At 39.0% G+C, this 25,466-nt stretch overlaps 1 protein-coding gene across 3 annotated transcripts in view; it reads left to right on the top strand.

The window, feature by feature from the left end:
* Positions 1 to 305: 305 nt before the first annotated feature.
* FBXW11 (F-box and WD repeat domain containing 11) overlaps positions 306 to 25,466 on the top strand; it is a 121,785-nt gene continuing 96,624 nt past the window's right edge. For 2 of the 3 annotated variants that reach the window (XM_039235734.1, XM_039235731.1), the window contains exon 1: positions 306 to 492. In XM_039235734.1, the coding sequence (XP_039091665.1) occupies positions 448 to 492 (45 nt within the window). In that variant the 5' untranslated portion in view covers positions 306 to 447. Of the gene's footprint in view, positions 493 to 9,320; positions 9,483 to 25,466 lie in introns of all 3 variants that reach the window. The other variant, XM_039235733.1, reaches the window with a different exon arrangement.

Raw genomic sequence — 25,466 nt, 5'->3', positions numbered from 1 at the left:
GAAGCGCCTGGGGCTGCCAGGAAGTCAGGAGGAAGTAGCCGGAAGGAGAATCCGCGCGAGGGCTTTCTGGGACATGTAGTCGTGGCGTTCCTGAGGCCCTTTTTTGAGAGAGCCCTTCATTCTTTAGTTTCCAGGTCCCACATTCACAGTCCAGTGCTACTGTCGGCTCAGAATTCAGCTTCAGGGTGCCGAGAGAGATTAGCCTGGTGTTGGCTTCTCGTTCCCACAACGCTCTGCGGGGCCCCCGGCGCCTGCTGGGAGCTGTAGTCCTCGGTCTGCGTACTGCGTTCGCGGAGGGGGAGGGCGGAGCTGCCGGCGGCCCGGGCGGGCTGGCAGCTAGAGTGGGTACGATAGCCGCCTCCGCCTCTGCCGCCTCCGCCGTCGCCTCCTCCGCCCGGGCCGTTCGCTGCTGCGCGGGGAGAGCGAGGCGGGGCCGCCGGGGCCGCCATGGAGCCCGACTCGGTGATTGAGGACAAGACCATCGAGCTCATGGTGAGTGCGGCCCGCTGGACCGTTCTTCCGTCCGTCCGGCCCCGGGAGGGCCTGCCCACCTCAGCGTCCGGCGCGAGGCCGGCTCCGGCCCTTCCCCACTGTTTCGGCCCCGACCTGGGCCTCCAGCTTTCGCTGGCCACGGGGCCGGCGCGGTTCCTCCGGATCCCTCGAGATCTCAGGCCGGACTTGGCCCGGCCCCCTCCATGCTTCTGGGTTCTCCTTCCTCCCTGTGTCCTATATCCGGGCCCATCTCTCGAAGGACCCTCGCTCGCTTCTACTGTGGCCTTAGCTCACACTCGCTCTAGCATCTCATTCTCCTTCTCTTAGAAGGGGATTTTTTCCCTCTGTTTCTCCGGCCCAGGCCTGCACCGCTCTTGCAAACCCCACTCAGGCCGAGTGAGATGGTGGTGGGAGGGGGGTAAGGAGGAGATCCGCCAGGGCCTCGGTCTCCGCGTCCTAGTAGGGGTCTCAGCACCCTCTCCCCAACGTAGGGCTGTGTGGATGTCGGGATAGGCCCTACAGGGGTGGAGGTGGGGAGCTGTGGGGTTTGAAGATGTGAGGGATAGGAGGCCTCTTTCCCGGGCCCTTGTGGTGTCCGGCTTCTCGGACAAAGGGCTTCCTACTCCGCGATGAGGGATGTTTGCATAGCAAGGCCCCAGGTACTCTGGATTCCATCTCCCAGAAAAGGGAAACCGTAACTTCATGTTTTTCAGCGCTGCTTTGGGAAAATCGGGGAGGAGCGGGGGAGGGTTGTCCTCATCACTGCCGCCAGTTCTTTCTTATTTAAGAGAGAGAGAGAGAGAGAGAGAGAATCCTAGGCCCCTGGGGAAGCGATCACTCTTCTGTTACACACCATTGGTAGCCAAGCCAGACTACCTGGCCCAATGGACACCCCAACCGCTTTCCGCCTTAGGACGTGGAGCCAGAAGGGGGTTTTAGAAAACACGAGAGAGTGGTTACCAGAAGCAAAGAATTTGCTACTTGGTGGATGATTTGGTGGAAGAAAAGAAATATGGCAGCTATTACCTGCCAGTTTGAACATTGGGGAAATCAGACTGGGCTTTGGAGAGTTGGGAGGAGGAAGTCTTTTAAACCTCAGCAAATGGACATGCCCGGGGTTTCTTTCCTGTGGAAACCTTGACAGTTTCTTTGTATCTTTCCTAACAGTAACCACTTCTACCCCAGGGCTGAGAGGAAAGGTGAAAGAATGTACTTAACCCAGCAAAATGTTTTCCTAGCCAGATTTTCTCCAGTGTGAAAATGTTTATTGAGTCCGTGATTCCACTGGGTAGGGTCGGTGACATCAGAGCCACTTCCCCCATTTATTGCTATAAATAATAAATGGTGACACTGAAAGTCTGTTGGATAGCTGCATGGTTTCTGTGGATGATGGTATCTGGGGAATTGAGCCGCATGTTTTAAAAATGGAAGTACAGTAGCGTAAATACACAGCTTAATATTTGCTGTCCTCCGCGTAATTCACAGAACTCGACTTCTCCAGTATTCTTTAAAACTAGAAGGGGAAAAAAAAGGCTTTGGTTGTTCCTGTTCTGCGCTCGTGTGCACACGTGCGCTTGCTTTTTAAAGGGTATTATCACTTGTGAGTTTTTGATTTTCATTTAGTAAGTAATTTTTCTTTTTTCAGTATAATTTATCAGACTATTGCAGTCAAGCCTTTGATATTCTGAAAATTTTGTAGTGGGTTATTTTGGTAAATATCTTAATTGAAATTCCACGTACAGTACATCCGTATCCTTAGGGATATACAATATGTGTACTTAAGCTGGAGGAGTACTTCGCTTAACCAACTACGCCACCCGGGCGCCCCGCTGGAGGAGTACTTCGTACTGAAAAATTGTAACTTGGTGCCTCTTTGAAATTGGCTGTTCTGTGCTCCTGTTTCCATTCATTTAAAAAAGAACTAAAATGTCTTGATTTTCAAAAGACTTAGAAGAAATACTGTGTAATTCATTTAGTAGTTTTGAGTGTATGGTAAAAAGAAATCTCTGGCCTAAATTTGTTGGTTTCCCATGCTCATAACTTTAAAAAAGTTTTGATTATACATGATTGTACTTGTCTGTGTTCTGAAAAGATATTTTAGCCTTTCAAGGAAATTATATACTGGGATTCTCAGAAAATTTAACAAAGAGATCAATTTTGAAATGGCTTTTCATATCGCGGATTTTGATATTCTCTCAAAGGGGTACCAGTTAAGACTCTTAGGCAATCCTTTCATAAACATGTATGTATTTATTTTAGTGTAGAGGATAGTACAGGTATTTAACAACTGATTTAGTAAATCCAGGATTGGATGTAGGAATGATAATGCCTGAAAATCTAATTGCATGTGGCTCTCTGTATTCACTGCATTTTAATTACAGTTTCCAGAACTAGGTTAAAAATACTTTTTACTTTGGTTTTAAAATAACATGATTGAAAGAAAGGAACGGGTCAAACTGATGGTATGCTGGAAGCCTAAAGCATGAAATATTTTTAGATTTTTGTGAGTCAGCTTCAGTACTCAAATATTTGTGATTGTGCTGCCTGTACCAGTTTGGTACTTAATGGTTAACAGGATAACTTTCATTTGATACTCCAGAGAGTGCTATATTAAAGACAGGAAACAGACTTTTGGGATATCTCCAGTTTCTTAATCTTCATCCTTCCACTTCCTTTGATTTGGATTCTTTTTCTTTTTTTGCCCTTGTGCTTTTTTTTTTTTTTTTTTAAGTTTACTAGGAAATAAAGCTGGTTATAGCTGAATAGTTAAATCTCCAAAATAGAACCTCCTCCGTTTGGGCTCCTATCTCTGCCTAAGGCCGGGTCCACAAAGAGTGCTTCTCCAACTGACCTACCTCATAGGGTTCAGTCTTTAATAGAGACTATAAACTCTTGGTTGAGACAACTGAATTTATAATTGCTGACGGTAAATAATTTAACCAGCAAATGACTATCATGGCCTTATATTGGACTATAGTACTTACTTAGTTTGTGGGACTTTGTTTCTGACTTTGGTGAAATCAGCTTTATTATTAATGAGGTAGAAAAGCAGTAATCCAGTTGGAAGTATACAGAGTTCACCAGGCTATGTCTAGTGCGGTGAAAAATCACTGGAAAGAATAAAAACTGCATTATGTATCACATGATGTTTATTAATGTTTGAGTTAGGAGTTGTTAGTTGATGTTCAGGCCCTCATTGCTAGACAGCACTCACAGAGCTGCTGATTGGAAGAGAAAAATGGTAAGTTTTCTCTATTAGAAGGTAGCAGAAGGTGATGTTTAAGTTTAGGAAAGGTAACCCTGCTTCCTCTATGGGTGTGAGCGTGTGCCCACCCTCACCCCCAAGCACAAATTAATGGGCAGTTTATACTCTTATTAGCTGTTGGTTGGTCCCCCTCTTTGGTAAGTGACCTTAAGTGACTTATTTTCTTTTTGTGTTGTCTCTAAGTGGCTATATTATTTGTTGACTGTAGTAAAATACATTGGCCCTAAGATGATAAGGTATAATGCTGTTTTTTAGAGCTATTGAAGTATAGGCAGGCTGCAAGGCCAAGGAGATGAAAGAAACTAAGCGAAGTTTGGGGAAATTTCTCTTTTTTTCTTTCTGGATTTCCCCCCTTCCTGTCATTGGTTTTCTAAGTGGAGTAAGTGGGATTGTTTTTTAGTGACTGCTTTAAGAAATCGGATCTCAGTTTGTCACTATCACTTATCCTTATTTACCTCTAACCATGTGCTGATTTACCAAATGCAGATTAAATAGACAAAGGTTTAAGTAGGGTCCAAATGAAATAAACCACATCTGTATTTATAGACTAATTTACCTGCCTCATGACATTGTGGCTCAAATATATCAATTTTTACTCCTGATTTTGAAGCAAGTTAGATGTCCCTTCACAGTTGACAAGGACAAACATGATCCTGTGAACACACTTGGTACTCCTGGCTTCTGACTGCTCTAACCCCACAGAGTGCTAGCACAGGAAGATCACTGGGCCCTTCCATGGGTTCACAGAACAGCACTTACAGCCACTTGACCCTTGAACAACATGGGTTTGAACTGTGCCACTCTACTTTTAATAAGGTTGGGATTTTGTTTGTTTGTTTTTTTATAGTACTGTAAATGTATTTTCTTTTTTAATAATTGTCTTAATATCTTCTTTAGCTTACTGTATGTAAGAATACGATGTATGAGATGTATGAAATACAAAATATGTATTAACCACCTGTTTATGTTATTGGTAAGGCTTCCAGTCAAAAGAAGACTATTGGTAGTTAAGTTTTGGGGGACTCAAAAGTTATAGTGGATTTTCTGTTACATGTGGGTCAGTGCCCCTAATCTCCCATGTTGTTCAAGGGTCAACTATATATCCTCAGTAGTGCCGTTTGATCCTATGATCCTGTGAATTTTGTGCTCGGGTTCCTGGGTTCCACCTGGTGGTGTTTACATGTTAAGGGAAAGAAAGCGTTTCAAGTCCTAGTAATTTCAATTACAGACTCCCTGTTAGCTTTTCTTCTCACATTCCTCACTTATTCTATATTTCAGCCAAATGGTAGACCAGGATTCTTCAGATTCTGCTCACACTATTTTTTGTTTTCTTTTTCCCCCGCATGTATTGAAGGCTACTGATATTTATTGGAGGGACCTAATAGTTGGCTCTCTGGCCAAACTGCCTTAAATCACACCTCAGAAATTCTCTCTTCTACCTGTACTGAGAAAGTCCTGTCTCCTCAAAACACAATTTAGATGCCACCTCTTTTGATGTCAGTTGACATTATGATGGTAGGTACTATTTTGTTTTTATAGCACTGCCTACCTGATGTTCACTGTGAAGTGAAATAAATGAATTCTGGCACTTTGTATTTCTCTTGTGACACATAGCATATTCCAGGCTTGTATCATAGTTTCCTGTTTGTGTCCTCTATTAAATAAATGATAAACTCCTCACAGTGCCTTCTTACAGTACATGTTCAGTAAGTGTTGAGTTGAATTTTCCTGTTGGTCGTTGATATGCATCATTGCTGTCTGTCTGTGCGGTAATTCTCACCTGTATTGGTAATTCTCATATATATTCCTAACTCTTACAGGACTTAATCATACCTTCCTGTATATCATAAAAGCTTGTGATCGTGTCTAAATTTCCCTTCCGGAGGCTGTATTGTCTTTTGAATCTTTCACAATGCTTAGCACTTGGGTGTGCAGTAGGTATATTGATTGAAACTAATGTGAGGTATCTTTTTTCATGCTGTGAAATCTTTGTAAGATTTCCTTTTGATAACTTTAAGACAGAGGCGTAGATGAACAGTGGAAAAAGACTGGTAAGGCAGAGGGGAGAGTGGTGTGTGGCACACAGATATCCATAGACCTTTATTTATTATTTATACAGGCATCCAATAAAACCATTATTTACAGACTTTTATACCCAACAGTTAGATTTATATACATCCCAGAGAGTGGTTGATAGCAGAGTATTGAGGAAACGCAAATTCCTTTTATACCTGTTGATGTGAACTTGCCAAACAGTAAATTCTGAGGAAGCGTGATTTAGCAGCAAGGGCATGGACTTTGGAGTTTTATTATAGCTTTGTCACCTGCTGGCTGTGTGACCTTAAGAAATTTAACCTTTGTGTGCTATGATTTCATTATTGGTTAAAACAAGAAAATGTAGGTTTTTCTCTGAGTTGGTGGGAGGATGATGGGAGAAATGTGTGTGAAAGGACCTTGCAGAAGCTTGTCTTGGCAAATGCCTGCCGTACTAACTTCCACCGGTACCGGGACTGGCTTTTGTGAAGCACAGTCAAGGTAGATGGTGTGAACGAAGTTTTATCCCCCCCACCCCCCCTTAGTTGTGCATGTATTTATTTGTGAAGTTTTACAGAGGCCTGACATTGAGTTGCTTTAACTATACGTTTCATGAGGTATCTCTTTAGGAGAAGTGATGAAATCATACGGAATCAGTTTTATCTTGGAAATTTAGGAGGTGGAAGGAGTGTTACAATCATTAAAGAATTGTCAGACGTAAATCGGCCTGTTTCCGAACTACTGAGAGAACCCACCCCAACCCTGCTTTAGGTATCTTGGTAGAAGGAGACTGGTGATTAGTTCCCATTAACATTGAGCATTGTGATTTATGTTTGATTGGCTTAATTTTGATGAGGAAATTAGGATTTTTGAGTTCTTATTCTGGTTTTAGCAAAGCTGGTGATTTTGACCTTTAAAAGAATAAGCAGTGAATATTATACGAGATTTCCTCCTGAGTTGTATTTTTGTTCATTGAATTAGTTGACAAAAGAGGAAAAAACCTGTTGGTCAAGAATGTACTTGTTAGCTTCGGTTAAGTTTCTGCTGATCACAATTGCCTAACCGGAAGTTTGTTTTTGTAGGCAAATGAGAGATGAGCCAGGAGGACCTGACAGTCCAGTAGTGTATCTCTAACCTGGATCTTATTATTGTTTTAACAAAATTCAAAGATTGCAGAGTTCTATGATGTCAGCAGGAAGCATTTTGAGGAAATTCCCTCTCAGGGTTAGTCAACAATGAAGACCTTCACAGAATGGAAAGCTGTGAAGTAGAAACAGTGGGATATTAACACGTAAAATGAAAAAAAAAAAGTCTATGAATAGAGAGGTAAATATAATAAATGTAATGAATATGGGAAACCATTCTAATAGCTTGTCTCTGATCCACAGAAGAAAAATTAAGTGGGAGCTCTACTGTTGAGAAAAAGGAACCGGAGTCATTTTTAATTTTTATTTTTTTAAGAGTTAAATTGAGAACACTTAACCAGCTTTGGGAACTAAGAACAAAATACATTTTGATTCCGTGGAATGATTGCTTGGGAGACTCCAAGAGAAGGGGACAGAGACCTGGAAGAACTCAGTCTTTACACTTTTGGTCTGGCTTCTATTAATCTTTGTATCTCTGACATTAGGACTGTCAATTAGGCATTCAGTAAATATTTATTTGAAGGGAAGAGCAGAAAATTAGCACAGTAATACAGGAAAAGGCTTGATGATTCAGGAGGTTCAGAAATGAGTCCATTAGTCAGATTGTGGTTGTGTTTTCTATAATTGCTCAGCATTTTGGTTATAGCAGTAAGTTATACTTTGAAAAGCAGAGTATATTGTTTTCAGTGGTTTGCTACCGCCTAACTTGTTGCTTCTATCACGATCGGGTTTTCAGTTGATTCTTAGGCTTATTTTAATATCACTTAATAGGAGGAGCCTGAGCACCCATTCTTTGCTTGAGATCCTACATACGTGATCTCTTTTAAGTTGTGGGTATTAGGGTACTTTCCTATGATTGTTACATTATGGAGAGGCTAATCATAGACTTGTATTTCAGTCAGTCCGTTGCTATGCCTACAAAGTGATAAATCAGAACATCTTTAGTGATTGCCTGTGGACTGTTTATTGACAAATCTTGGGATTTTAAAATTTCTTGGTTTCAGCTGGATTTGACATTCTTTGTCACAGACACTGTCGTTGGCTGCTAAACACAAAGACGTACTTGGCAACATTATAATGTGTTTTATTATTAATAATGGGAGCCTCATAGCTGCATGCCTCTGTTAAAGAAGTGCTGTTTTAAGTGGTAAGATATGGAGTGTTAGCTCTTTCAGGGTGGCTTAACGGGTTCAGTTGTATTTTAGTTCGGCTAGGCTGAAATATTTACTCTTCTGTATTTTTGTACTTCTCCATTCTGATGTTAGCTCCAGACCTTTGAGATTAAAGCTTGGTTTCTTCTGTCCCAGGAATCATGGCCTTTCTGATCCTTAGACTTGGCAGGCCACAGCGCTCTGTGCAAAGGGGATGGTCGCTACCACTTAGTAGATGTGGGACTTTGGGCAAGTTATTTCTTCTTTTTTTTTTAGAATTAAATATAAGTAATGAATGTAAAGTGCCTGGCCCATTAGTAGCTCTTAAATACAGGTAGTTATTATAACTACTGCAGGGACATTTTGGCAGTAGGGTTTTTGAGGAAGTAGAAAATTGATGTCAAGTAAGTTAACAGGCTTTTGACTGTTTGATTTTTCAAATTGTTTTCTATGTTATCCTGTAGAATGCCTTTTTCTCTCTCCTGTATAATTTGTTTATAAATTTGCAGTCTAATGGGAAAGTTGGTTTGGTAGTAAAAGAATACTGATATAAGGTGGACTCGGCTTATGCATTTAAAGGTGTCATTTAGTAAATTGTTTATGAGTGGTTTTTATTATTTTCCTTAGTTTACCTAGTGACTGGTCGTTGTAGGGGGTTGGTCTTTATTGAACCAGAAGTTCATTCTTAAAATTATGCCATGTGTTTTAATATGGCATGTATTTCAGGTGAGGTTTGAAGATTTGGGTAATGTGTAGCTTTGATGTCTTCTATGTAGCCAACCAAAAGATTTCTTGTTAGGTGCCTAAATATATTGCGAGATATTTGAGCCTTCCATATTATTAATTTTGGCTGACAAATTTTTTCTAATGCTGGAGGAGCTGTCTTAGAAAATGGATAAGGCAATTTATTGTAGCTGAATGGTCTGGGACAATTTATGTGGATAATAGAGTAAGTTTTTAGCTGCTCTCATTGGATATCGTGTGTTCATCATGAGCAAAAATTAATATTAGGGATGTTTCCTTCTTTACCACGTAGAAGTTCTTATCCTTTTGTCAGCACTGAGGTGAAGAATGCTGCGGCCGAACTTTTATACCAAATAGCTGACTCAGGGGTTGTAACTTTTCTGTGCCTCAGATCCACCACTCCAATGACCCTTCCTTCCATTTCTTGGTGGCTGTTCTTTGCCGCTGGTGCCATGGTGGGTGTATGGATTGCTTTCTGTCTTTCAACAGTTACCGAAGTGCATGTTTGGGATTTTATTGAAGAAAGCTGGATACAGTAAACGGAAAGAATCTTGGAAGCTGCTTGACTGCTGTCTTTTCTCAGACTAGTGTGAAAGGGAACACCCCCATTCATTCTGGATTGGTGGATCTGAAGTACAAAATATTTTCCAGGTAAGCAATTACCCTGTATTGTTTTGTTACACGGAACTCAACTCACTGAAAGAAACTTAAAAAGCAAAATTACTCTACTTTTTTTCATTGATAGAGATAGGAAGAAATGTTAGATATTTACATATAGTGTTCATGTTTGGGGTGAATTAGTGAAGGTGTATGTGCCAGAATTGCTAGTAGACACTTTGTTTTAGTGTAGGAAGTGCAGTTATTTTTACTGTAGGCCCAAATGGTTTCTAGTCAGAGTCTAGCAGGGAATACAGAAAACAAGGGAAATTGGGGGAATAGTTTTTTAAAATATGGAAAACAAATGATAATTTCAAGGTATTATCATGATTTATACCTAATAGCTGGTCAAAATAGTCCTGTAGTTACTATGTAAAGCAGTGGTGTTTTAGTCTTAGGGCTCTTGGAGAGTCTTTTCAGGAGGATTTACTAACTGTAGCATCTGTTTCTCGAGCATCTGCTAAGTGCCAGGCACTGTTGGAGGCTCTTTACATATATTTCTTTTTCAGTTGGCACACGCTTTATCTTCCGTTTTACAGATAGTGAAATGAAGCTCATAAGCATCAAGTAAGTTCAAGTTGCCTGGGGTCATACAGCTAGTAAATAGCACAGCCAGGCTTTATGCCCTAGTCTTTATGTTTACAGAGTTCTGTCTCTTTCCATGTCAACTACATTTGCTGAAAGTTGTCCTTCAACTTCTGGATTTCGAAATTGCGCATCTGTAAGAGCAAGGTGTGGTGTTCTGTGATGGGTTTCCACTCAGAAAATACATGATTGGCCATTGTTTGGCATGGCAATTTAATTACATATGGTCCTTTTCCTGCTTGATTAAGAAATTAGATCTTCAGTCAGTTTGTCGAGTGAATGTACAGGTAACTTAGGAAGTATAAGAGAGGCAGTGCATTTAAATGTCAAAACATAGTTTATACAGGGAAGTATCATTTGGTCTAGTGAACTCGAACCTGTATCTTCTCAGTTCCTCTTTAGTTTTTATTGGTTATTTAAATAGCTCAGTAGCTTATTATATGGACTTCTTTTGACCTGTGGTTTGTCAGCCTTACAAATAAGACATTGTTGGGTAACTCTCTTAAAAACACGCCTTTTTTGGGTATTTAATATCCTCTACAGAATCCATTTCCTTTCATCTTAAAAAATGTCTTTTTATCATAGATGGAGACTCTTGCATTGTGATCCTTGTTTTATTTTAATTCCTTTATGTTTGCTAATGTTTCTCCTAAGTGAGCATTTCCCACACCTGTCATCTGAAGAGCTGTGAGGGTGGTGTGGTGGTGGTAGTGGAAATACTAGCAGTTAACACGTACTGGGCTCTTACTCTGTATTGAGTACAATTATAAGCACTTAATTAATTTAGTTTTTAATGTTTTTATTTGTTTTTGAGAGAGAGAGAGACAAGACACAGGGCAAGCAGGGGAGGGGCAGAATGAGAGAGAGAGGGAGACACAGAATCTGAAACAGGCTCCAGGCTTTGAGCCGTCAGCCCAGAGCCCCACGTGGGGCTCAAACCCACAAACTTTGAGATCATGACCTGAGCCGAAGTCAGACGCTTAACTGACCCAACCAGGCACTGCTATAAGCACTTTATATGTATAAACTTTGTATATTCATAGCAACCCAATGACGTAGGTAGTATTATTTCTTTACTGATGAGGAGACTGAAGGATAGAATAATTAAATAACATGCCCAAGGTTACACATCTAGTAAAACACAAAGATGAGATAGGAATTCAGGCAGTCTGGCTCAGAGAATGTGCTTCTAACGTCTGTGCTATACTGTATGCCTGTAGTATCCGGTGTCATCTAGTGATAAAAAGAGGGGTGGACATTCTGAGGGCTAAAACTGAAATCACTGCAGAGGAAAAGGAAAATTGACGTTAAGTATCTACATCTTACCTTTGGTATAGAAAACAGTCTAGATCTCAGTTCCGTGGTAGCCATCCAGTACTATCAGGCTGTTTCCCAAGATGACTCACAGTAGGGTTTGTTGGAGGTTATCTTCCAGAATAGTGCTGTCCAGTAGAACTTTCTGCGATAATGAAAATGCTCAGTGCCTGTGCTATTCTGTAGGGTAGTCTCTAGTCACATGTGGCTCTTGTGAAATGTGACTCTGTAACTGAGGACCTGAATTTTAAATCTTATTTAATTGAAATTTACATTTAAAGATCCACCTGTGCAGTTTTAGAATTTAGCCTCATCCTGGGTCTGGTCGTTGGTTTAAAACCCTTAGAAATCTGATCTGGTCACATGCTCAAAGCAACTCCTTATTCTAGGTAAAGACACGTATTAACCAGCCATGCAAGACTGACATGTAAAGCCAGAATTCCAGTGTATTAATGATATGTGCATTTTGGTATGAGTAATGTAAACTTTTTAAATTTTTTTTTTTTTTTTTGAGGGACAGAGACAGAACAGGAGTGGGGGAGGGGCAGAGAGAGAGGGAGACACAGAATCTGAAGCAGGCTGCAGGCTCTGAGCTGTTAGCAGAGCCGGACGCAGGGCTTGAACTCACCAACCGTGAGATTGTGACCTGAGATGAAGTCAGATGCTTAACCGTCTGAGCCACCCAGGAGCCCCAATGTAAACTTTTTTGATAGATAATTTGCTTACTAGTTACTAATTAATATACTGTTTTAATTTTTTCAAATAGGCAACAAAAGTTAGAGGGACCTGAAGGCTCAAGTCAAATGACTGGCATATTGTCTTTATGTGTATAGACTTTACTACCAGGTCCGATCATAGTCGGGTGGCTTAGTTGGCATGGACTCAACCAGAGAAGTGAGATATTTGCTGGATGGGGACTGAAGCCACCTCAGTCCCAGCCTACTTCAGGGATGGGTGGTTTTTCCCTATGGCCAAACCTTTTTTGCTTGCTTTTACTTCCCCAGTCCTTTCTGATTAAGGCACGTGTTTTTAGACAGGTTAGTGCATTCAACTTGAGTGCACTCTTGACTTTATAGGTTTGGGAAACCCTTTGTTTTCCCTCAGGTACCTTTATCACTGCTATGATCTGTTTTGTGTTCATTTTTGACTCTAAGAAAGCAGTTGGATTGTTTTGCTTCTGTGTAGTCTCTTTTTACCAAAACAGATTTATTAGCTTATTTAATTTGGTCATATAGTGTGGGGTAGTATAAGAACATACTCATAAAAATGAATTAGGTGGTACATTCCCTTTGCATTGTATCATGTTATTAAAAGGGTTTGTTTTTAGCTTAGTTTATCATTACTTTGGGACTTGTTCCTTCTCTTAAAGCACCAAGTTTGTATTTTTGGAAGTTAACCTGTCAGGTGTGTGCGAGATAGATTGAATAGACTGAAGGCAGGGAGACTGCCATTTAGTTCAAGTGAGCAATGGGGAAGGCAGACCAAAGCATTGGCAGTGGGTATGCTGAAGGTGGGGAGGACTTGAATTTGAGATGTAGTTGATAGGATCTTCAGAACTTGGGGATTGGCTAAAGGAGTAGGTGAGAGATGGAGTATAGTATGAGTTTCAGGTTTTTGCCTTGGGCACCAGGATGGGTGTTTACTGTCTTTTCCAAGGTAGAGAATACTAGAAGAGCAAGACAGCAGACAGGAAGGAGGAGGGGGAGGGGGAGAGGGAGAAAGAATGAGTTCAGTTATAACTGGAATCTGAGTTGCCTATCAGTAAATCCTCCAAGAAAAGTATCTAATGGTAACATGAACCTCAGAGAGAGCAGGGAGAGAGAGAGATTGAGTTGGGAATTTTTATTTTGTTTCAGTGGTATCTCACTTCACTCAGAGTTCCATTTCTCAGCGTCGATCAAGAAATCTATGTATCAGTGTATGGGAATGCTAACATAAAGGAATGGGCTATTACTAAGTTCAAATGACCTTGATACTGATCAAGAGATATCACCACTCTCCTTTTCTTCTGAATCTGAGTATTCAGATTTAGATGCAAAGGAGTTTGCAAATTAAGTTCCATGCATCTGGTGACAAAGTAAGAGAAAAAGAGCCTAGACAGTGAAAGTTCTGGATCGAGTGTGACCTGGAAAATGAAAATTTGTTCTTCTCTCAGCCTGTCTGAATTCCTGAATGCTTCGTCTAGCTGGGATGAGGGTGATTATGGTATTTTAAAGACACATTTTTAACATCACAACATGAGGTCTAAGGACAAGCTAGCTATTTTGTATCCTAGTCAGTTGAAGAAACAGTGAACTGTTCAAGTGGAGTGAAAATTAGCTGTGTTGGAATTATTGAGATGGTGTGTCAGTCTAGTGGGGCATATATTTAAGGGATTTGTTAGGCAAATGTTTACTATGTGCTATTTTCACCTTATGCAGTGACTTCAGACCCTAATTCCCAGGTGAGCTATAGCTCCACAGTTTTGGTACTGAAAGCATGGAGATTTGAAGAGTTCATTATAGCTACAGTAAATCAGTACTTAACAGAAAGGTTTTTGAATACATTATATATGCCTGTGCTACAAAATTGATAAGGTACGAAAAGGAGTAGACAGTTAAAAAAAGTCTCCAGCTCTTTTCCATCCGGCACCTGCTAGTCAAACCATATTTCTGCATAGGTTTCATATACATGTGTGTGTGCTGTACGTATTCTTCTGCACCTTGAATTTTTTTTAATATAAAATGTGACATGGTCATCTTTCATATCAGTTCCCAAAGAGCTCTCATATTTTTTGAAGAGATAATTTAAAAGATGCATACTGATTTATTTTAAGTTCTATGGTTTGTGGAACCAGTCTGGACTGATACACATATAGATTATGTCCAGTCATTTGCTATTACACATAATGCTATAAAGAATAACTTAGTGTGTATGTCATTTCATATGGGGAGGAGTAGATCTTCAGGACAGACTCCTCGGAGTAGGCATCACTAGATATATGCTGTTAAAATCCCAGAGACATTACCGCACTGCCCTCCAGGTACGCTGAAACAGTACGTACTCGCACAGGTTTTGCTTGAGAAAAGTCTTTTTTCCTGACACTCTTACAGTGTTATGTGGATTTTAAGTCGGTTATTTCTTAAATTGTTCTTCTCTTTTTCTCCTCCCATAACTTTTTATTATGAAAAATTTCATATATATACATATATATGCACACATATATACGTGTATATATATATGAGTTGGGGGGGAACAATACAACAAACATCTGTATAGTCTTTCCACCTAGACTCAAGTTATTAACATTCTGCCATATTTGGATCATTTCTCTGCTCCCTGCCTCGATTCCCCCCCCTCCTCTCCTGAGCCCCTCTTCCCTCCCCTTGTCTCCCTCTCGTCCTTCTTCCCTCTCTCTCACTGCCTCCTGTTCTCTCCCAAAATACATATCCTTTGTGGTGGTAAAAAATTTGACAGGAAGTTGCAAACATGATATTTCACCCTCTAAACATTCCAGCACCTATCTCCTCTAAGAGTAAGGATAGTCTCTTTCTCTGAAACCATATAAGCACACAGCCATGTATAAGATGTATATATAAATATATATATAGCCATATACAACCACATATCATAATGGTCATATATTTCATTTATAAAACCACAATATTATTTTTATGTCTAAGAAAATGAAAATAATTCCATAATACAATATCAAATATTCACTTAGATTTTCCTAATTGTCCCAAGAATGTCTTTTCTGGCATGCCCCCCCCTTTTGTTTTAATGCCAAAACATCCTTTGTATTTGATTGTTATAGCTCTTTAATTTCTTTTCATTTAGAACATTCCCTGTACCTTTTTCCCTCCTTTCCTGGCATTGTTTTTGAAGGATCCAGCGAGGTTGTCCTGTCAGATGTGCAACATTCTTCATCTGTTTATTTCCTTATGGTATCCTTTAACTGGTTTCTTTAGGTACTATGTAAACTGGAAGTTAGGGGAGAGGCTTGATTGCAACCAGGTTAACATTTTGACAAGAATGCTTCCATCATAGGTGAGTGTGCTTTGGACTGAGTCATGTTGGGAGGCACTCGATGACAGGTTATCCCATAATGAGCTATGCTAAATTTGATCCCTTGGCTGAGGTGGCGATAGCCAGATCTCTCCCTTTTAAAGGTACAATTTTATCCTCTGCTATTTGAAAGGAATTTATGGGACAGTATTTTGGCACCTTATAAATACCCTGTTCTGTTACAACATTTCACCCAGTGGTTTCAGCATCCTAATCCTGAAATCAGTTGTTTTAATAAGAGTTACAAAATTATGGTTTTCTGTCATTCTGTCTACATTTATTAGCTATCATTCACAGAGGTCACCCTTATTTCTTCTCCTTTCTTTTGTGTAGCATCATACTCTCATGGACTTTTTATTTATTTAGTGTGTTAACAATCAGTCTTTATTGGTGCTCAGATTGTCCCAGTTTGGCTAATGAGAACCCCTTAAAGGTAGTTCCTGCTTCCTTTTAATATGATCCCATCAGTCTTTGTTTCTTTGCTTTTTACTTTACTTTCCCTGCATTTCAGGCATCAGTCATTTCTCCATGAAGCTCTGATTCCTTTAGTGGGGAATGGTATTTAGAAGCCCAAACCATTGTTGTTGTATCATGTCATTGCTTCTAGAGCTTTTCAGCGGATAGAGCTAAAGAGTAGATTTAAAAAGCACCATGAGATTGTGTTCTGATTCAAATTGAATATTACAGGGATATTTTTCTAAACCTGTTAGCCTTCTGATTTTTTAGAATTATAAGGGACCATATTGATGTGTAATGGTTATCAAGCTGAAATTGATTATTGGGAAATACAGAACAGAATCAGATATGTACCTTTCTTCCAGAAGCTTGCAGTCTTTTACTTAAAAAGCGTAGTATAGTGTGAAGACTGGTAGGGTTTGTGAGAGGTAGACATACAGTGTTTTACCTTTACTCTTTGAGGCCCGAGTGGAAATTAGACGTGACTGTGGATGTATTGGGCGCAGGGGATGGCTTTCATAGCAAAGATAAATGAGTGAATGATGGCTGGCAGGCAATGGTGTGTATTCCTATGGGGCTGGACAAGTAAGTAGTTCTGCGAATGTTGGAGTATAACTTGTGTGGTAGGATTGAAGGTAGATAAATCTGTGAAGATAGATTATAACCAAATCTTGGGACTTTATCCTTTAGGCCATAAGTTACAAACTAGTAGCCTGTGGCTTGAGCTCCACAGATTTATTTGGTCTGCATATATTTAAAAAATAAAGACATTTCTTGTCAATACTAATTTCTGGTTTTGCCTGAAAATTGGAGCCAAGAAGTGGCTGCTTTTTTGAGTCAGGGCTGTGCTTTCCTGGTCCCTATATCTATCCCCTGTAAGTTTGTCCTTATCTGTTTGGCTCATACAAGCTCCTGATCTTGTGATCCTGCAGGACTGGAGGAGGAGTGTGAGGGTGGTAGATGTGATTTGAGAGGAGAGGTGACTGAAAGCTTGAGCAAGATCTGTGCTTTAGAAAGATCATTCTGGCAGTTGGTTTGGAGGATGTATTGGAGGAGGGAGACCAATCCGTAGACTGTTGGAATATTCCAGGGAAATACAAGATAGTAACAGATGGTGCAAAGAGGATAAAATGAGACATTTTTATATGTAGAATGGTTAGATTGTATTGACAGATAAGAGTATGTGTGTGTATGTATTGACAAGAACGTAAATCAAGCTCTATTAAAACATGAAGTCCTGTGTTTAAAAAGCTTTGCATTCATAAATTGATTTCTGGAGGTTGACCACATGTTTTCATTATCTCTTGGTTAATTTTGGAAGCTATTAGTAATATCTTCATGCCATATTGTTACTGTGTAAAGTTTAGCCAATAGCATCTTTCGTCAAAAAATCAAACTCTGACCTGGCTTTATCTGAAAGTTGTGTATTAAGAGAATGTTTATGTTGTGATCTTATCATTTTCCTTATAACTATGGAGGTAAATTTTCAGGCAAAAATATTAATAATGCTGTATACTTATTTTTAAAGAGCTGCCTGCTTGTATTTCATTTTTCCCACAATCTCTCTAAGAAGTTAATCCAAAGGATAATGAGTTGACATGGAACTGTCTGGTACACTTAAAATCACACCTGTATTAAAACCATGTATATGGTTATGTGTTTTGGACAAATTCCATATCTGGTTGGGCCATGACTTGATCCAGCAGTGCCATTACTCCAGATTTAATAGCATCACCAGCTTAGGCAGTCTGAGGGAGATAGACGTGCAGAACAAGTAAGTGACAAGACTGGGAGTGACAGTGACTCACAGTGACAGAAGTCATACCAGGATTCTGTGTAATAAGCTTTGGCTCAAGGGGTGAACAAAGATTGGTTTAAAGAGCATTTGAATATACACTTTTGTTATAACTTACATACAGTATGGAACACAAATCAACTGGAAAAAAAATCCCACAAATCAGCTGAATGAATTTTTGCATATATAGACAGCATACTGTGTAACCACTATCCAAATCAAGGTATGGAATATTTCCAGAGCCTCTTGAGGGCTTCCTCATGTCTATGCCTCATCCAGTCTAGATCTCCTAAAGGTCTGTTCTGGTCTTTTTCACTGTAGGCTAGTCATGGCTGTTTTTGGGTTTTATATAAATGGAATCATACAGTTTATACTCTTCTGTTTTTTCACCCCCACTTGTTACTATATCTGTGAAATTCACCCATTTTGTTATAACAGGTTTCTTCCCCTGTCCATTATTCCATTGTATATATAGTTCATGGTTTGTTTATTTTACTGTTGTTGAATTAGTTGGATTGTTTCCAAACTTGGGCTGCTGTTATGAATAACACTTGTATGGTGGACATAAGCACTTGGTTCTTTCATTATAAAAAACCTAGAGTGGAATTACTAGCTCATAGGATAGGCATATCTTCATATGTAGATACTGCTAAATAGTTTTCCAAGCGCTTGTGCCAATTTACACCCCCACCTCTAATGTGGGGAGTTCCAGTCATCTCTTGGTTTAGCTAGTTCTTTTAATTTTAGCTATTTGGATGAAGGTGTAGTGGTATCTATGACTATAAGCTATTGAGGTATAGTTTACGTGCAGTAAAATGCACTCATTTTAAGTGTACTCTTTGAGTTTTGAGAGCTGTATACACTCCTATAACCACTACCATAATCAAGAGGTAGAACATTTCTACCCCTTTCCCATCAATGAAACCAAACTTCTCTCACTCCCTCACACCTGCCCTTGACCTCAAGTAACTTTTCTAGAACTGTAATTTAGTTATGCATGTTTTAGGTGGGAGTGTATAGCATGCATCTACTGCAGGGACTCTTGTCTTTAGCTTATTTTGCCCAGTGTAATATTTTTGAGATTCATTCCTGTGGAGTCAGTTTTTCATTCCTTTTCTTTGCTTAGCACTGTTACATTACACACGTATACAATAGTTTTGTTTATGTGCTCCTGCTGAAGACTATTTGGGTTGTTTCCAGTGTTTGTTCTGAATAAAGCTTGTGTGAACATTTATGTTCAAATTTTTGTTTGGACATTTCTCTTGGGTATACCTAGAAGTGGAGTTGCTGGGATAGAGTGTAGATGTATGTTTTGTTTTTCCAAGTAATTGCCAGATCTTTTCCCAAAGTGATTGTACATTATTATGGTTTTCCCTACAATATATGAGAGTTCCAGGTACTCTACAGCTTCATCAGCACTTGGCATTGTCAGATAATTTTAGCCGTTCTGTGAAGTGTATCTCCTTGTGGTTATAATTTACATTCTCTTAATGACTAATGATGTTGAGCATTTTCACATGTGCCTATTGGCCACTTAGATATCCTCTTTATTTTTATTTTTTTAATGTTTTTATTTATTTCTGAGAGAGAGAGAGAGACAGACAGCGTGAGCAGGGGAGGGTCAGAGAGAGAGGGAGACACAGAATCAGAAGCAGGCTCCAGGCTCTGAGCTAGCTGTCAGCACAGAGCCCGACACAGGGCTCGAACCCATGAACCGTGAGATCATGCCCTGAGCTGAAGTTAGATGCTTAACCGACTGAGCCACCCAGGCGCCCCTAGATATCCTCTTTAGAGAAGTACCGTTTCAAATTTTTTGACCCTTTTAAAAAATGGAGTTACCTTTTTCTTATTGATTTAGGGGAATTCTTCATAGTAGCCAGGAAACAAGTTTTTTGTCAGATACACATATTACAGACATCTGTTCTGTGGCCTGCTTTTTCAGTGTCTTAATGTTGTCTTTTGATGGACAAAAGAAAAGTCTTAATACTTACAAAATCTATTTACTCAAATTTTTCTTTCATTGTTACTGGGTTTTGTTAACTATTTAAGAAACTTTGCCTAAAGTCTTAACAATATTCTACTAGCAACTTTATGGTTTTGCTGTATTAAAATAATTGTGGTTTTTTTTTTTTTTTTAATGGTTGAGCTAAGGATCAAGATTCATTTTTTTCCCACATATGGTTATCCAGTTAGCTCAGTGCCATTATTTTACACATACATTAAAAAACTATTGAAAAGCTGTTGAAGAACACAAGAACATAAGAAACTTTTGTTTTTACAGAAATAATCATGTTTACAGTAGAAAAATTAAAATTAATGTAAAATAAACAAAAAGAATCAAAAAGTTCCTGATAACTGTTAACATTTAGTATTATGTTACATGTACATACTTCTTTTATGTACATTTTATATATGTTTTTCACACATAAAATTGTTTTGCAAACTGCTTTTAAAATTCAGCAATACTGTGGTCTCTTTCTGAGCCCATTTAATATTTCCTTATAATATTGTGAAGGTGTGCCTTATATATATGAATGTGTAAACGGCTGACTAGTTAAACTCTTCCTTTATTAGACATTTAAATTATTTCTAATTTATAACAACTTAAAGCTGGGTTGTTCCTTCTTGTAGTTTAATTTTTGAATACATCCCTGAGTATTATCTTGAGTATTAATTTCTAAGAGTTGGAATTGATGGGTCAAATATACATTTTTAAGAACGTGGGTATTTTGTATGGCCTAAAAGTTTTACCCAGTTTCTGTTACCTATATGAACATATATATTCTTTATATTTCCTCTATAAAACTACTGTTTTCTCCATGTTTATGCCATTTTAGAGTATTAGTAATTAAAAAAGAATACCAATTTGGTTAAAGAATTAAGTGATTTCTGTAATTGCTGGTGTTATTGATGTTTGTCGCTATTTATGTTTCTTTTGTGAAGAAAGGGAAATGTGTGGAATAGCTGTAGTTGTACTCTTGTTGATTTAAATCCAGGTGCCTTTGGGGAATTTGGCGGAAGGAAGTCACCAGGGTAGGGAACTTCTGAGTTTGTTGTGGCTGGGACAGTGTTGCCTTTTTTATGATCAAAATGGCCATTTTTGGTTGAAGCCAGCTGCAGAAATATTTGCTTTACTCGGTGAACTGTCTCTGGCGAGCTTAAGCTGGTCCCTGCTCTGTGTGAAGCTCTTTGGGATCGGTCATGTTTGGTCTCACTGTTTCAAGGACACTCCTTCTGACTAGCCTTCTTTGAACTAGGAGGTGAGGTTCTGCTGGGAATTTCATGTGTTTTTTAGGTAGGCTTCTGTTTACTTACGTTCAGCGAACCTCATTTCCACTTCTGGTTCTTGTTAAAATTTTTATTGTATTTTATAGAAATTTCATGAAATGTCTTATATGTGTTCAGGGCATCCTTGCCAGGCTTCCAGTGCCAATGTAGACTCTTATTTTGACAGTCCTTTGATGATTTCAATTGCACCAATCAGAGATCCCAACCTTGACACCTCTATTTCCCTCCTAAGTCTTGCCTGTTTTTGTTCTTTTTCATTCTAACTTTCTGCACTTTGTCACAGTGATCCCCCACCCCTTTCTCCAAGTGCCTTGACCTAACAAGTTCTTTACTGGAGAAACTTCACCCTTCCCTTTTTTCTTGCATAATTAACCTCTGTGTGTCCTTCAGAGCTGAGTTCAAGCATCAGCTCTTCATGGGTTGTGTCTGGGTCCCCTAGGTACTTCTATAGGTTAGATTGCTTTGTCATGTTCTTAGCACTCAGTTCTTTTCCTTCGCTGCTGTTAACATAATTGTAATTGATAAATTTATTGCACAGTCCCCCACTAGACAGCTCCTTTGGTCGAAAGTACTCCCCATGGGGACAAAGATAACGACTGTCATGTCATATTCAGCTCATAGCATATTCCCAGCATACAGGGCATATAGTGCATGCCCTACAGCTGCGCAGTTGAATGAGGGAATAAATTTGGGAGGGCAAATGAGAATTACCATCTTGTATCAGAAGTTTATATTCACTTTAAAAATGAAAGGATTTGTTCCTTAAATGCTTGGTGTTTTCAGTTTCAGTATCATCCCTTAATTTTAAATGACTTGATCCCAAAGATTAAACCATCAGCATTAGAAACTCTTCAGGGGGTCAAGGGGCACCTGGGTGGCTCAGTCGGCTAAGCATCTGACTTTGGCTTAGGTCATGATCTCACGGTTCATGGGTTTAAGCCCTGTTTCGGGCTCTGTGTTGACAGCCAGCTCAGAGCCTGGAGCCTGCTTCAGATTCTGTATCTCCCTCTCTCTCTGACCCTCCCCTGCTCATGCTGTATCTCTCTCTCTCACAAATAAATAAAAAATATTAAAAAAAAAAAAAAAGAAAAGAAAAGAAACTCCTTTCAGGGGGTCAAAAAGCATCCCTTTCTTTCCCTCCCTGCCTCTAAACCAGATTTATAAATCTGTCATTGACTTCTAATCTCTCCGGATTATTTTGCTAATACTTAAACTGTCATTCTGAAGGATTTGTCAACTGCTGTAACTGCTGATTCTTTCCTTTTCTTTCCTCCTCCCGTGTGTGTGTGTGTGTGTGTGTGTGTGTGTGTGTGTGTGTGTCTAATAGGATCACTGTTCCTGGGAGTTGGTTCCTTAGGTCAAGTAAACTGGGTAAATTCCTCATATAATCTCCTCTTGGAAATTCACTTGATAGTTGTCATTTTAATAATTTGTTTCCCAACATTTCCTAAACTCTCTGACCCCAGAATGCTTTTCCTCAATTGTGGTTTAAAACCGATGCAATCCAAGAGCTATTCTTGACTATTTTTGTCATTTTGTCCCAACTTGTATTCACCATGAGTTCTCCATCTTCCTGCCAAAGTAATGAGGGAGGGAACTAGCACTTGTTAAATGCCAGATTTACATCTGTTACTCCTTGTAACCTTCTATAACTTTGAATGAAAGGTAGGCTTATTTTCTATATTTTAGCATGTGAGGAAACTGAGACTGGAGAAGGGAGTTGATTTTATTTTGTTTTTTTTTTTACTGAAGGTCACATAGTGATTTTGTATCTGTTTATTAGCTGTCTCTACAAAGCATTGTGTTCTTCTCCTGTGTAGAGAAAAGAAACACACTTCTGGTGACTTGAGAAGCTGCACCTCCAGCTGTTGCTTTAGTTCCAGGAATATTAGGCCCCAGGAGCTGCAGGCCTCTAGGCGCTAGGTGGGCAGCAGCATATTCTGGGCGCTTGAGGAGATGGAGAAGAGAAGGCCGAGAAAAGCCTCCACTCCTCCTGCCTTTGTAAACCCTCATGCTTTTCTTTCCTCCCTCTTTCTAGGCTTACCTTATTCTCTTCAGTTCCATGCTTTCCTACTGTATTTGACTTCCGCCTTCGAATTTTAGGTTTTATCAGTAACATAGGAGCTAATCCTAATATATTGGGTGCCTGCTTTGGATGTAGCAGGCTGTTCCTCTCTAGCCCTCTAAATAGCCGACTCACTTAAAGTCACATAGTGTTGGACCTGGGATCTTAACCCACCTCTTTTTTTTGTTTTTTTTTTAGCCTCAATAAATTTTTTTTGTAGGGAAAACCTACCTAAGCAATTAAAATCTGTGAAATCATGGGTTTGATGTGCTAGTTATTTTGTATAATATATATTTAAACATATGGCTATTAAACATTAAAACAGCATCATGTACCACCAGAAATTACCTTGAATATTGAACCTTGGGAAATGTTCCTGTAATCTGCCCTTTTAACTTTTTCTCTTTATCCATTTATCCATGAATAGTTCAGTATGTATCTGTAAAAGAAGACTTTAAAAACACAGCAAAAGATTGTTAAACACACACAGAGCACACAATTCCATTATTATGCCTAAAACATTACCAGTATTCCTTGCTATCAAATAGTCTGTTTATATATGCCTACCTGTCTCAGAAATAATTTTAGACTTAATAAACTTAAGTTTTTAGAATTGTTTTAGATTTACAGAAAAATTAAGCAGACTGTACAAAATTTCATGTATTTTCCCTTCCCTTGCACCGCCATTATTAACATCTTACATCAGTGTGGAACACTTGTTAAAATTAATGAACTAACATTGATGTTTTACTATTAACTATAGTCCATAGTTTATGCAAGTGCCCTTAGTTTTTTTTTTTTTTTTTTAACCTCATGTCTTATTTTGCTCCAGGATCCCATCCAGGACCCTGTCTTACATATGTTGTATGTCATGCGTCTTTAGGCTCTTCTTGGCTGTGTCCATTTCTCAGACTTTGTTTTTGATGATGTTGACAGTTCTGAAGAATTTTGGTCAGGTATATTGTATTGCCCTCTATTGAATTGTCTTGTGTTTCTAATAAATAGATTTTTAAGAATTGTTTTTTTCAGTTTAGGGGCCAGACTTGGTTCACACCTTGCATATAGTTAATAGGCTCTTAAATCTTTTCAGTCTATAAAAATTGCTTCTCCCATTTTTCTGTCATGTATTTGTTGAAGACATGGATGGGTCATTTCTTCTGTGTAATTTTACAAATTCTAGATTTTGCTGATTATATCCTCTTTAGGTCTACATATTCTCTTCTTGGTATTTCTTGCAAATTGGTAGTTAAATCTAGAGGTTTAGTGGATTCAGGTTCAGTGTATTCTGTATCAGGTTAAAAAAACAACACACCCAACGATTGCTCTTCTGTGCCATGGTGCTTGCTTATTTTTGTGATATTCTCTGTCCTTTCCAAGGAGCTGAGTTTTGAAGAAACCTAGGACTCTCATGCATGTACATTTTTCCGAGTTAAAAATTATGTAATTAAAAAAAAATCATCTCATTTATTGATGGTAGGTGGTGCCGCATTAACCGGCTGCAGGAACATCTACGTGTAGCCGTCAAGCTTGCCAAGGACGACGATGACACAATTTATGGTATTGACCATCAGTATTAGAGTATCATTCCTGTAGTTTTTTATTTTCAACTTTCTTTTCCCAATTCAGATATGTAATGACTTTTGCTACTGTTATATACTGTTAGTATATACTTAACAGTATATGTATAACAGTATATATATAACAGTATATACAGTTAGTATATACTTAAACTTTACTTTATTCCAAAAAAAAAAAAAAAAAGGAACTTGAGTGATTATAGTGACACATACAGTGTAGAAGATAATAACAAAATAAGTGGGAAAATGAAGATGCAAGGAAAAATAAATGTAGGAAAATAAGATGAAGGAAGGAATAAAGTTATATAAAAATGCACAGAATAAGGTTGACTGTTATAGGAGGGGTACAGATTAGGCTCTGCTTGTTATAGTGTTATTTGTAGCAGTTTGCGGGAATTTTGTGTTTTTAGATGATAAATATATTTCTTTCTCTTGGGTTATTTATTTACTTGGTGTTTGTACTCGGTAATGCCAGTCTCATTGCTTATTTGGAATGAAGTGCCTATAAAGATGTGGGTCAGGCTTCTCAGTGTTTGGTTTCAGAGCTCACTGGAAAATCAGGACTCATTTTTTCCTGTTGTGCCTTCATTGTACAGTCTTCTTACAGTTTTGATTAATTTATCCTGTTATATAGGTTTTTCTTTCTCTAGGGTCTGTGCTACAACATGAGATATTCTTGGGACATTTAGTTTTGAATACCTTTGTTTATTAGTAGAAGAAAGTGACTTCATAGGAAAGAAAATAAGAATTTAATAATGTTTTACTGGGGCGCCTGGGTGGCTGAGTTGGTTAAGCGTCCAACTCCGGCTCAGGTCATGATTTCACGGTTGGTGGGTTTGAGCCCCGCGTGG

Source organism: Hyaena hyaena, unplaced genomic scaffold (assembly GCF_003009895.1).
Source record: "Hyaena hyaena isolate Hyena2069 unplaced genomic scaffold, ASM300989v1 scaffold_102, whole genome shotgun sequence".
Classification (NCBI taxonomy): Eukaryota; Metazoa; Chordata; class Mammalia; order Carnivora; family Hyaenidae; genus Hyaena; species Hyaena hyaena.
The sequence above is the reverse complement of the archived record's forward strand: the minus strand, read 5'-3'. Positions and strand labels throughout refer to the sequence as shown.